Source organism: Scyliorhinus canicula, chromosome 17 (genome assembly GCF_902713615.1).
Source record: "Scyliorhinus canicula chromosome 17, sScyCan1.1, whole genome shotgun sequence".
NCBI classification, from domain to species: Eukaryota; Metazoa; Chordata; class Chondrichthyes; order Carcharhiniformes; family Scyliorhinidae; genus Scyliorhinus; species Scyliorhinus canicula.
In genome coordinates, this window is record NC_052162.1 from 5,371,216 (window position 1) to 5,385,416 (window position 14,201).

Here is a 14,201-nt window from a genome sequence, read left to right on the forward strand (position 1 = left end):
AGTGAGCCAATTAATGGCTTTTCCCATCACCACAGGGACTATCCACTGCAAGGGGGCGAGCCCCAGCAGTGTTAACTGATGTCACAAACTGTCCACACTGCCTATTTGCAGCCAATACTCTCAATCGCTGCATTAATGCCCGCGTCAAGGTGCTGGCCGGCAACCACTCGAACGCGCAACTGACACGGACCCTCATAGCGGAACTCCACAGGAGCTGCAGAGTTCTGTACTCCAGATACTGTGTTTTCAGACAGTAATGTTGCTTGTCAATCCACTCCTTAGATATGTCTTCTGAAGCTGACTTTGTGAGGTAGTGTTCACAAAGACACTTGAAGCGCTTTTTATGAACTAAACTAACTTCATTTACACTATTTGATTTAGAGTTCGGGAATTATTCCCATGGCAAACAAATAGATTATTAAACTACACTCACTAACACTATCTATATTCCAACTATAACTATATTCTATCTTCTCTAGCTCTACAATGCACTTTACTCCAATCTCCTTTCCTCTACTACACTCTCTCCCAGAAACCTACGGTCCCTTAACTCCATCTAGTGGTTAATTGTAACAGGATGTTAACTCTTCACATGCTGTACATTTGTATAATGCCGCATGTCTGATATAAGATCAATATAATTGTAAATTCCCGAGGCAGGGTTTCATTTCCATCAACGTCCAAAACGCAGCTGGGATTTAATGTGAACAATAGACATCTCACCCAGCCATGAGAGAATCGGTGGGGACTCTGCAATGCTTTTATGGGGGAGGCCTGACAGCCGTCCAGTAATGCCAGAGTGGTGAACACAGAAACTTCACTAGGAATTACCAATGGACGCATGGAGGGAGGTGACGACAGAGGGTCACCAGCGAGGGGGTGAAACAAAGAGCAAGCTGGTAGATTCCTGCAGACACCACCCCGCACCCCCACCTCGCCCGCATCACCTTTCAGAGGTATGATCCTCTATTGGGCTCAGAATAAGGGACAATTAATATTAAGCCGCTGGGAAATTCAACTGGATTTTCTGGTGGCCTGCCCAGACAGCCATTCTCTATCTGCCCCTTTCAATCAAAAAAAATGGGATGAGGCCTTCAAGCCCTTAAGTAGCTATTGATGATTGTCAATTGACCACAGTTCAGGAAGGCCACCTCAAGCCTTGATTTTAGTTGCTAGCAGGCAGGGGAGTCATGGGAACACCACCCCACGCAAGTCACATGCCTGAGGGAGGAGTACGCCATTAATATCTGTCCACTCTTTCTAACTCTGCTCTGAAGTTCAAACATCCCAACAGAATGAGCAACCCCAGTTCACTTCCAGCTCAGTAGCATAGTGGGCAGCATGGTAGCACAGTGGTTAGCACAGTTGTTTTACAGCACCAGGGTTCCAGGTTCGATTCCCGGCTTGGGTCACTGTCTGTGTGGGGTCTCCACATTCTCCCCGTGTTTGAGTGGGTTTCCTCCGGGTGCTCCAGTTTCCTCCCACAGTCCAGGTGGATTGGCCATTCTAAACTGCCCTTAGTGTCCAAAAAAGGGTAGGTTGGGTTACGGGAATAACGGGGATAGGGTGGAGGTGTGGGGCTTAAGTAGGGTCTTCTTTCCAAGGGCCGGTGCAGACTCTATGTTACTGAATGGCCTCCTTCTGCACTGTAAATTCTATGATTCTCTGATTCCAGCTGAGTAGAACCCATCCCAAAAATCCACCTCTTTCCTCCTCAACATAATTAGTCTGGACTGACAAACACCGCCCCCACCCTCCATCCCATCAATCATTATCCAACACCCCAGCTAACCAGACATTGGGCCCCAAGAACATTCCCATCTCCCTATCGGGCAGAAATTCCAAAGCCTGGGAGTCGAGATCATTTTCCTCATCTGCAACTCCACATTGAATAGAAAATTGGCTCCTGGGAATACAAGAGCCTCGGTCTGACAGAAGAGGAAAGCCCGGAGCAAACGATTACTCAACACAATCACCCCAAGCTTTTTCTGCTGCCTCCATTTATAACCATTCCATTCCCCCTACTTTCCCTGCTCCAAACCACATATAAACTCTTCTGTTGTCTACTGTCCCCATCCTCCCTCTCCCGTCCTCCTTCCATTCTGCTCCCTCATTCCTTTCCCTCTTCGACTGGACCCAATAAGCATAGAAATCATAGAATGTACAGTGCAGAAGGAGGCCGTTTGGCCCATCGTGTCTGTACCGGCCCTTGGAAAGAGCCCCCTACTTAACCCCATGCCTCCACCCTATCCCCATAATCCAGTAACACCATCTATCCCTTTGGACACTAAGGGCAATTTATCATGGCCGATCCACCTAACCTCCACGTCTTTGGACTGTGGGAGGAAACCGGAGCACCCGGAGGAAACCCACGCAGACATTGGGAGAACGTGCAGATTCCGAACAGACAGTAACCCGAGGTCGGAATTGAACTTGGAACCCTGGAGCCGTGAGTGCTAACCAATGCACCACCGTGTCGCCCCTTCACCTTCTCATCCTGCTTCACCTGGGTACATCACAGTCAACCACTTTTAATTATTTCTTCATTCAGCTGCATTTAAACATTGAAAATAAATGTAAATGAATCAACCAAATTTATTTTCCATTCAGAATCAGCAGGTTAACAATATCCACAATAAAGTTCTGATGTTTACCTGATCGTGGATTTCCTTTTCGCTTTTTTACCTCAACCAACTCTGCAAGTAAGTGAGAAACATATCTTGGTCAACGGAATCATCTGCTGTTCAGTGACAGATATTGGCTTGAAGTTCCCGCCCAACAAGCATGAGAAAAAGCATTGGAAAAATGGTTCCCAGATTGTCACCTTTTAAAGTGGAACTGTGCTGAATAACAAACATGGATTACAAATCAACCCTATCGGATAAATTTGGGCTGATACAAGAACCTAGACCAAGTACAGAATCGGGTCGTTGGTGAAAAGACTTTCAAGATACATCGTAGCTTCAGGGTTAAATAAGAAGACAGAGGCTGAACAAGTGAGTACACTACTGTAGTCAGTAAGTCCAATAGCCGATGACATCATTGCGAGGCAAGGATTAAATAAATCTTCAGATACGTTTGAAGATGTTCTGAAATCATTCAATGCCTGCTTCAATTTAGGAACTATTATTTTAGAATGGGCGAAGTTCAACAAGCGAGTGCAAAAACCTGGAGATGCCATTGACTCGCTAATAAACAGATTCTGCAGTCTGGTTGAACGCTGTGACCATGGTGGCCTATACAATTGCAGCATAACCTCCCTAGTCTTAAACTCCATCCCTCTAGCAATGAAGGACGAAATTCCATTTGCCTTCTTAATCACCTGTTGCACCTGTAAACCAACTTTCTGCGACTCATGCACTAGCACACCCAGGTCTCTCTACACAGCGGCATGTTTTAATATTTTATCATTTAAATAATAATCCCTTTTGCTATTATTCCTACCAAAATGGATAACCTCACATTTGTCAACATTGCCAGACCCTAGCCCATTCACTTAACCTATCCAAATCCCTCTGCAGACTTCCGGTATCCTCTGCACTTTTTGCTTTACCACTCAACTTAGTGTTGAATGCAAACTTGGATACTTTGCACTTGGTCCCCAACTCCAAATCATCTATGTAAATTATGAACAATTGTGGGCCCAACACTGATCCCTGAGGGACTCCACTTGCTACTGATTGCCAACCAGAGAAGCACCCATTAATCCGCACTCTCTGCTTTCTGTTAATTAACCAATCCTCTATCCATGCTACTACTTTACCCTTAATGACATGCATCTTTATCTTATGCAGCAATCTTTTGTATGACACCTTGTCAAAAGCTTTCTGGAAATCCAGATATACCACATCCATTGGCTCCCCGTTATCTACCGCATTGGTAATGTCCTCAAAAATTCCACTAAATTTGTTAGGCACGACCTGCCCTTTATGAACCCATGCTGCGTCTGCCCAATGGGACAATTTCATAGAATAGAATTTATCATAGAATTTACAGTGCAGAAGGAGGCCATTCGGCCCATCGAGTCTGCACCGGCTCTTGGAAAGAGCACCCTACCCAAGGTCATCACCTCCACCCTATCCCCATAACCCAGTAACCCCACCCAACACCAAGGGCAATTTTGGACACTAAGGGCAATTTATCATGGCCAATCCACCTAACCTGCACATCTTTGGACTGTGGGAGGAAACCGGAGCACCCGGAGGAAACCCACGCACACACGGGGAAGATGTGCAGACTCCGCACAGACAGTGACCCAAGCCAGAATCAAACCTGGGACCCTGGAGCTGTGAAGCGATTGTGCTATCCACAATGCTACCGTGCTGCCCAGATTCTATCCAGATGCCTCGCTACTTCTTCCTTGATGATAGATTCCAGCATCTTCCCTATTACTGAAGTTAAGCTAACTGGTCTGTAATTACCCGCTTTCTGCCTACCTCCTTTTTTAAACAGTGGTGTCACGTTTTCTAATTTCCAATCCACCGGGACCACCCCAGAGTCTAGTGAATTTCGGTAAATTATCACTAGTGCATCTGCAATTTCCCTAGCCATCTCTTTTAGCACTCTGGGATGCATTCCATCAGGGCCAGGAGACTTGTCTACCTTTAGCCCCATTAGCTTACCCATCACTATCTCCTAGTGATAACAATCATCTCAAGGTCCTCATCTGTCATAGCCTCATTTCGATCAGTCACTGGCATGTTATTTGTGTCTTCCACTGTGAAGACCGACCCAAAAAATCATTCTCCAGTGTTATCCTCTTGCATAAGGTTTCAAGACCTTTGCCTACAAACAACCACCCCCCATTCTATGTCCCTGTAGGAATCAGACTTCTGGTCATCGGATTGGTCCCAGAACCACTTCATCTGCTTGACAGCAAATATTCAAAATTTTGTATTTCATTTCATACCATTCCTTTCTTACTCTTTAATACGGAGATGCCGGCGTTGGACTGGGGTGAGCACAGTAAGAAGTCTTACAACACCAGCTTGAAGTCCAACAGGTTTGTTTCGAATCACTAGCTTTCGGAGCACTGCTCCTTCCTCAGGTGAATGGAGAGGTATGTTCCAGAAACATTTATAAAGACAAAGTCAGAGATGCCAGACAATGCTTGGAATGCGAGCAATTGCGGGTAATCAAATCATTACAGATCCAGAGATAGGGGGTGATCCCAGGTTAAAGAGGTGTGAATTGTCTCAAGCCAGGACAGTTGATAGGATTTTGCAAGCCCAGGCCAGATGGTGGGTGGTGAATGTGATGTGACATGAATCCCAGGTCCCAGTTGAGGCCGCACTCATGTGTGCGGAACTTAGCTATAAGTTTTTGCTCAGCAATTCTGCGTTGTCGCGTGTCCTCAAAATGGTAGATGTAAAAACAACCTCTGCCATCACTACACAGAACTGCAAGCTCCAGAGAGGGAAGTGACTCTTGAGACTTCAGTTCCCAATTGTCTTCACTCTTTGAGGATTTCATTTGCCCAATTCCCTTGAAGGGGGCAGAACTGCCTCTTTGGTCAGACCAGCCAAACCTTCAGATAATCACTTCCGTGCTTTGACTGAAAGGCAGACATGGAAATGAGCTAAAGCAGAACAATGAGCACCAACCTCCGGCTCTGACAGTTGCTGTCACACAACCGGGGGAACAGTTTGGCGATCAAGCTCTTCCAGCGGAACTGCACAGGGTACAAGGCAATTCATGGGCAGGAAGGTAGTGAGCATCAACTCACCACAGCACAACTCAGTGAGGTAGAAGGGCACAGGTAAGAACAGTGTGGCAAAGAAAGCCAAGCTGCAGGTTAATCTAATGGATGGGGAATATCCAAAGGGAATGGAGATGTACCTTCAACTCCCAGAAAGAATATGGCGGACCCCACAAATAAAGAACATCCATGCTCCTACTATGAATGAACACAGTGCACCCCCTCTTTGAGTGCAGGGGTTATTGATAGGAAAGGTTCAATACTGCAGAGCGCAAAATGTGAATCAGATGGAGATAACCAAGTGCCAGAAACAGAGAATACTATAATTACAACTCCATGCCAACTAAGCTTGCCCAAAGCAACTGACCTACCACTCCTCCACATCTGATTGCAATGAGATCCAGAAGAATTGTCAAGGCTCCAGACCATGTGAACTTATAAAATCAGAGACTTGAGGGGGGGGGGGGGGGGGGGGGGGAGAAGGGGATCACAAGGGAGATTGCACTATAGATATGTAGGGTAAATTCTTGGGGGAGGTGTAGTATAAGGGTGTTTGGCATGTCAAGGATTACTGTGGGACTGGAGAACAGTACCGCCCACAGTACGATGTAGACAGTGACGCGACAGTAGAGAGGATACAGAGTTGCATGGAGGAATTCAAGAAGCAGACGGCATGGAGTTAGCTCCTAGCTTGAGTTATAATTAGAACAGTACAGCACAGAACAGGCCATTCGGCCCTCAATGTTGTGCCGAGCAATGATCACCCTACACAAGCCCACGTATCCACCCTATACCAGTAACCCAACAACCCCCATTAACATTATTTTTTTAGGACACTAAGGGCAATTTAGCCTGGCCAATCCACCTAACCTGCACATCTTTGGACTGTGGGAGGAAACCGGAGCACCCGGAGGAAACCCACGCACACACGGGGAGGACATGCAGACTCTGCACAGACAGTGACCCAGCCGGGAATCGAACCTGGGACCCTGGAGCTATGAAGCATTGATGCTAACCACCATGCTACCGTGCTTGGCCTAATGTGCACATTGTGCATAATGTGCATAATGTGCACATATCCATATAGGTATACGAATGAACAGACTTGGGAAGGGTCCAGAGGAGGTTGACAAAAATGATCTCTGGAATGAGGAACTTGTCGTATGAGGAACGCTTGAGGTCTCTGGGTCTGTACTTGTTGGAGTTTAGAAGGATGAGAGGGGGTCTTATTGAAACGTACAAGATATTGCAAGGCCTGGAGACAGTGGACATGGAGAGGATGTTTCTGCTTGTGGGAAAAACTAGAAGCAGAGGACACCATCTCAGATTAAAGGGACGATCCTTTAAAACAGAGATGAGGAGGAATTTCTTCAGCCAGAGGGTGGTGAATCTGTGGAACTCTTTGCCGCAGAAGGCTGTGGAGGTCAATTCACTGAATGTCTTTGAAACAGAGATAGATAGGTTCTTGATTAATAAGGGGATCAGGGGTTCTGGGGTGAAGGCAGGAGAATGGGGATGAGAAAATATCAGCCATGATTGAATAGTGGAGCAGATTTGATGGGCCGAGTGGCCTAATTCTGCTCCTATGTCTTATGGACTGTGAGCCCAACTGAACAAACCCTTACAACAGGATGTACTGTGCCAGTCATGAACGCCTGACATGGACAATAAAGGAACAGTCGTACTGCCACAAACAGGGGCATTGCTGAGTCCAATGTTACAGCAACTGAGTTTTTCGATAATAATGTAATTTTTCAATCTACTCCCTGGGGTATCCCTGATTGAAGATCAATGTAATTCCCCAATCCTGAGGCCAGAATTGACATGCATTGACTTCCAAAACCTTGGTGGGGGTTTGATACGGGTGTTGACGCTTTTGAACCTGTGATTAGAGAACCAATGGAAGTGCATGTCCACAGATCCCTGCAGACAGCAGATAAAATGGTTAAGAAGACAAATGGGATACTTGCTTTTATCAGCCAAGGCACAGAATATAAGAGCAGGGAGGTTATGATGAAGCTGTGTAAAACGCTCATTAAGCCACAGCTAGAGTACTGTGTGCAGTTCTGGTTACAACATTAGGAAGGATGTGGTTGCTCGAAGGGTACAGAGGAGGGAGCGTGAAGGGAGGCTGGTTAGCCTGCGATTGTTTTCCCTCGAGCAGAGAAGGCTGAGGAGGTACCTGATTGGGGTGTCTAAAATTATGAGGTGGAGATGCCGGCGTTGGACTGGGGTAAGCACAGTAAGAAGTCTTACAACACTAGGTTAAAGTCCAACAGGTTTGTTTCAAACACGAGCTCGTGTTTGAAACAAACCTGTTGGACATTAACCTGGTGTTGTAAGACTTCTTACTGTGCTTACCCCAGTCCAACGCCGGCATCTCCACATCATGGCTACCATCGACCCCGCAAGCTGCCGGCTCAAAGTGGAGCGGATCTCCAGGAAGATCACGCATATAGAAACTGACATTAAATTTCTACAAAGATGCAAAAAAGCAGACAAGATCCCGAAAGGGCTACAGATCACAAACCCACTCAAGTCGACCTACAACACAGACTATGCTGAAAGCCTCTGCCACCGCACCTCTGTCACACTCCTCAATTCCGCACGCATGAGTGCGGCCTCAACCGGGATCTTGGATTCATGTCACATTACATTCACCCCCCACCATCTGGCCTGGACTTGCGAAATCCTACCAACTGTCCTGGCTTGAGACAATTCACACCTTTTAACCTGGGGTTACCCCTAACTCTGGATCTGTAATGAATTGATTACCTGCAAATGCTCGCATTCCAAGCATTGTCTGGCATCTCTGACTTATATAAATGTGTCTGGAACATACCTCTCCAGATACCTGAGGAAGGAGCAGTGCTCCGAAAGCTAGTGTTTGAAACAAACCTGTTGGACTTTAACCTGGTGTTGTAAGACTTCTTACTAAAATTATGAGGGGCATATAGGGGAGATAGGAAGAAGTGTTTCCCCTTAGCGGAGAGGTCAATAACCAGGGGGCATAGAAACGTACAACATTACAGCGCAGTACAGGCCCTTCGGCCCTCGATGTTGCGCCGACCTGTGAAACCACTCTAAAGCCCATCTACACTAATCCCTTATCATCCATATACCTATCCAATGACCATTTGAATGCGTTTAGTGTTGGCGAGTCCACTACTGTTGCAGGCAGGGCATTGCACGCCCTTACTACTCTCTGAGTAAAGAACCTACCTCTGACATCTGTCCTATATCTATCTCCCCTCAATTTAAAGCTATGTCCCCTCGTGCTAGACATCACTATCCGAGGAAAAAGGCTCTCATTGTCCGCTCTATCTAATCCTCTGATCATCTTGTATGCCTCAATTAAGTCACCTCTTAACCTTCTTCTCTCTAACGAAAACAGCCTCAAGTCCCTCAGCCTTCCCTCATAAGATCTTCCCTCCATACCAGGCAACATCCTGGTAAATCTCCTCTGCACCCTTTCCAATGCTTCCACATCCTTCCGATAATGCGGCGACCGGGACTGGAATCGAACTCAGCGCCGTAGGCAGCAGTGCTAACCACTGCGCCACCGTGCCGTCCCAATTCGCCACTTCAGGGCCTCAACTGATATCTGGGTGGTAATTGTCCTACCTAGACATGATTAGAGGAAGGTGGGATCTCCAACCAGCACAATCACACGGAAACAGTGGCCCTCCTCCCCCAATCCGCCTTTTAAACTCACCTGGGACGGAAAGGAGGACATTAAATTCTGCCGACCGTTTCTGATATTGCATTCCTCAGAAAGAGATTCAACTTTTGTCCCAGCCCAGAAAAACCCATCCAAAAATAATTCTCAGAGTTCTTGCTGTTGCCGCAAAGTATGGACTGACAAGAAACCCCCATGCCCACTCCATCCTGTCCACCGGAAATCACCCCCACCCACATTAAAGAGGAAATTCCGCCCTTTCTACACAAGAAACAATGTACGCAGAAGAGAAAATCACAGAATGAAACTTCACTCAGCACAATCACCTGAGATTTTTCTACTGCTTCTATTTACCCATCCCAGTCCCCACTCCCCCCCCCCCCCACCCAGCTAGCTACCATCACTGCTCCTAATCACCATTTTAATACCCAATGTCCCCCCTCGCTGCCCTTCTTCCCTGTCCTCCCCTTTCCTCCCTCTTCTCTCCTGCTCTCCTCCCACCTAATCCTTTCTACCCCCCCCCCCTCACTCCTCCCACTGCTCAAATGGGCCCAATCGTCCTTTTATCTTTCCCTCCTGCTTCAACTGGGTTCAACACAGTCTCCGCAACGCTGAAACTTGCCCTTCGTTACAGTTGCGTTTCAACATTGAAAATGGAAACCAAAGGAATCAATAGAAGTCATTATACATTTCGAATCAGCCGGTTATCAAAGACACCAAGATTGACCTAAATGTTTACCTGGCCTTAGTCTTGGTCCTGGATATTTAAGTTCAATCACATCTGCATAGACATAAGAAAAATACATTAGTTACAATCTTGTGTTGTTAAGTTTTATGCTTTCAGTTTTCCAACTTGCTAAAAGTTGATTAGTCTCACTGTCAATTTGTTTGTCGATTTCGGGGCTGCACTCTTTGCCCCATTCCCCCCTCTGGGTACAGCACCGGCTCTGCAACTTCGCAACTCACCTTCAATTATTTCTTAACGTAGCTGCATGTAAAGATTGAAAATAAAATGTGTTAGGAAACCAAAGGTAGTTTTAAGGGATTTATATTTGGTAAACATAAGGAGTAAGTTATAGTTTAGGGTGGTATTAATTTCATGTTTCTGTGCCTGGAAGGGAGTTATAGTTAGATTCATGCTGGACAAAGTTGTTTGTATGTGCGGTAGTACGATCCCGGGACATACCCCAACAGTGGCTCGGATACCGGACAGGAACACCAATGTTTTACTTTAATTCTGTAAGACTGTGAGGAAAGGATACCTCGCTCCAGGCGTGATTGCACAAAGAAATAGGGATATGGTTTATTAAAATAAACATTATTACTAACATAGTATTAAAACCTTTAACCTCACACCCAGAAATAGCTTACAATTACTCCTGAAACAATATTACTCAACCCAATGAATACAATATCCTTACTTGCTATCTTTATTCCCACTTAAATAACAAGAAAATAGACAATCTCTGCTCATAAGCCATCCTAAATACCAATGATACAGAGTAGGATTTGCTTGCAGAGTTATTGTTTGAGAAAGTGGTCTCTTTATATTGCTTCACAGAGCAGATCTGACTCCGGTCCGAACCTCTGCAGAAACTTTGGCTGGATATCTTCATAAGCTATTTTTAACTGGCTTGTTTCAGCTCCCCCTTGTCCTCAGACACGTCTGCACTGCTTTGAATACAGTTAATCTATTTTAACTAACCAACAGTGAGAGAAAATTGCCGTACCTGGTCTCAGCTTAAGCAAGATCAGGACTCAACTGAAAATGCTTTCTCAATATGCCTGAAACCTTAGTTCCACCCAGCAATGACATCATCTCACCAAGTTGAAACCTATTAACTCCCCAGGGAATCCCCTTAATCAAACAAAATTGCATATGCCAGCATCTTTACGACGGTTAATTGCTCTGGCTCCTAAAACCTTTGCTGTCTTTCAAACCAAGATTGTTTTAAAAACATGACTTCAAACACACTTGAACCCAGGCTTTTAACCCTTACTTCACCAAATACTTATAATCCAACATATCTAAAATCTTACATTCATAACAGTGGGGGTTAAGTTCCAACTGTGTTTCTCTTATGATAGAGTGAGCTACAGCGGGAAGAACTCATATGGTTGCTTAGCAATTAGGGGCCCTTGTAAGAGGACCCAGTTTCCTTTCATTCATTACTTTTCGCTGGAGGCCCCTGAGGTTGGTGACAGGCTGCTAGAGTGGGAACATCTCTCTACGCTGTGCTATAAGAAAAGCCATACAACGGAATAATGGTTAAGAAATCCAGTGACAGAAATCTAAAGGACAGCTACATGTGCCTGCGTTAGTTTTTTCCAGGTGCCCCGGTTTCCTCCCAGAGTCCGAAGATGTGTAGGTTACGTGGGGTTATGAGGACAGGGTGGGGGCGGCGGGCCCAGGTAGAGTACTCTTTCAGACGGTCAGTGCAGACTCGATGGACTGAATGGCCTCCTTCTGCAGTGTATAGATTCTATGTTTCTAACTGCAAAGGAGCTGGTTAGTGAGAAGAAGAAAGATATGTGAAGTGGTCTTTAGGTTCGTGAGGGCAGCATGGTAGCATTGTGGTTAGCACAATCGCTTCACAGCTCCAGGGTTCCAGGTTCGATTCCGGCTTGGGTCACTGTCTGTGCGGAGTCTGCATATCCTCCCCTTGTCTGCGTGTGTTTACTCCGGGTGCTCCGGTTTCCTCCCACAGTCCAAAGATGTGCAGGTTAGGTGGATTGGCCATGATAAATTGTCCTTAGTGTCGAAAATTTCCCTTAGTGTTGGGTGGGGTTACTGGGTTATGGGGATAGGGTGGAGGTGTTGACCTTGGGTAGGGTGCTCTTTCCAAGAGCCGGTGCAGACTCGATGGGCCGAATGGCCTCCTTCTGCACTGTAAATTCTATCTATGATGTCTTACTACAGATTGCGAGACACTAATTGAAATAATTGTGGAGCAATTAGTGGGTTGAAATCGGCAGTTGTGTTTGTAAAAGCAGTCAAGGCAAAGGAATCCTAAAAGGGGGAGGTGTAAACCCTCGCATGGAACTGCTGGTAAAGGTGGTGCGGAAATTCTGTTCAAAAGAATCCTTTGAAAATGGAGTGGATTTCAGAATGCAAATCGTTAATGGGAAGCATGATTGTGAGGGAAGGATTTAAAGCAAGTTTAGGGAGTGGAGTTTGGAAACTCTCTGACAATCACCTGGATGGATTCTGAGGATGAAATTCATGAACATTCATTAACTTTGTGTCAGAGCAGAGTGTTTATTTGACAACAGCCAATCGGCGGGCCTTAACAAAGGGACTGTGTGTAAATGATACCATTGTAGCCACAAAAGTAGTGTATCTTTCTTATTCATCTTCCTTGTTAATCAAACACGCCAGTGTCGGGATCAGCCGCATAATAGCTCTTCATTCCCCGCATACACTCATCACGGCCAACAAGATGGTACCACAAAGAGTGGCACCCTGGTTCATGGACACTGAGCTCCAGTGGAGGAGAGGCGGATCACCCAGTACCCTGTGATTGGAAGGAGGTTGCCACCCACCACTACCGTACACCGGGCCTTGGTCAGGTGGCAGGCGCCATGGGCACCTTAGGCACCACCACCAGGACCAGACAGCAATGCTGCAATAAACTGCACAACTTCCTCCGGGCAGCCTGGGTGAATAGGCAGCATTGTGCCCCTGGAACTAACCCCCGTCCCACACACCCGTATCCTCCCAGCCGGAGGGCGGACGCACCCCACCCTGCATCATGTGCCAGCACCCATACCAGCCGCCATGGCCGGGTGCCCTAGCCACAAAGGCCAGCAGTTACCCAACCCCGTGCTGCATGCGTCCCACTGCCTAACATTGTGCATTTTCAAACTCCACCCACAACCCTCCCCAAGGAGAAGGTAGTTCACAACGGGCGGGAGAGGGAAAAGATTGGAGGGATCTGTGCGCCTCACCGCAGCAGAACAGCGGGCACTGGACCTGGTTGGTGGGCCCCGAGAGAGGGAGGTCACCGATGCGGCATCAGACGCATGTCACCCCCCCCCCACCCTCTCCACACCCCCACCACCATACCCCCCTCCTCCCTCCCTTGCCCCCTCCCACATCACCCCCACTCCACCACCACCCACCATCTCAGCCTGCGATCCAATCATGCGTCATATCTTGTGTCTTGTAGGATCACTTGTCAATGAGGTGGGCCGTTCTGTTGTCCCCCGATCACAATCCCAGCCCCAAGTGGGTAACAGCGAGGAAGAGGACGCGGACAGCGATAGGAGCCCTCGATCTGCTTCCTGCGACACCCCAGAGTACACTCCAGGGACCACATGGACTTTCCAACACACCCCTCTCCAACACGCACCACCTCCCAGAGACACTCACCTTGGTTGGGCTCTTTAGTGAAGAGGCTGCTGGGACACTATCTGGTGTGCACCACACACAAGATGCGGTACATCAGGTGGAGGTAGGAACCCCCGAGGGGGTGGACGGGCACGAGCTGCCGCTGGACGGGTTTCAGCTTCTGGAAAGGGAGGTCCCATCGATAGTGGAGATTCAGTTGCAGAGCCAGGGACTGCATGAGGGGTTGTCAGCAACCATCCAGCGGCTCAGGTACAGATGGAGGAGTCCAACCGCCTTCATGGGGAGGAGGTGGTGCTGACCGTGTGTGTCACCCTGGCCAACCCCGCATGCGTGGCGTCCACGGTGGAAACCTTGGGGACGAAGGTATCACCCAGGGGTCAGGATATCCGAGACCTGGGGCACTCTGCCTGAGGTGGTGGCTGAGGCACAGGACAGGGTAGCCCTAGGACAGTTCAGCTATGTACAAATGCCAC

The 14,201-nt window shown here is 47.3% G+C and overlaps 1 protein-coding gene across 1 annotated transcript in view; it reads right to left on the reverse strand.

The window, feature by feature from the left end:
* Positions 1-14,201, reverse strand: part of LOC119952384 — a 397,406-nt gene that overhangs the window by 171,981 nt on the left and 211,224 nt on the right. Inside the window, exons 44-45 of the mRNA XM_038776091.1 lie at positions 10,117-10,158; positions 2,655-2,696 (exon numbers count right to left, since the gene is read on the reverse strand). Coding sequence (XP_038632019.1) covers positions 2,655-2,696; positions 10,117-10,158 — 84 coding nt within the window. The remainder of the gene's footprint in view (positions 1-2,654; positions 2,697-10,116; positions 10,159-14,201) is intronic.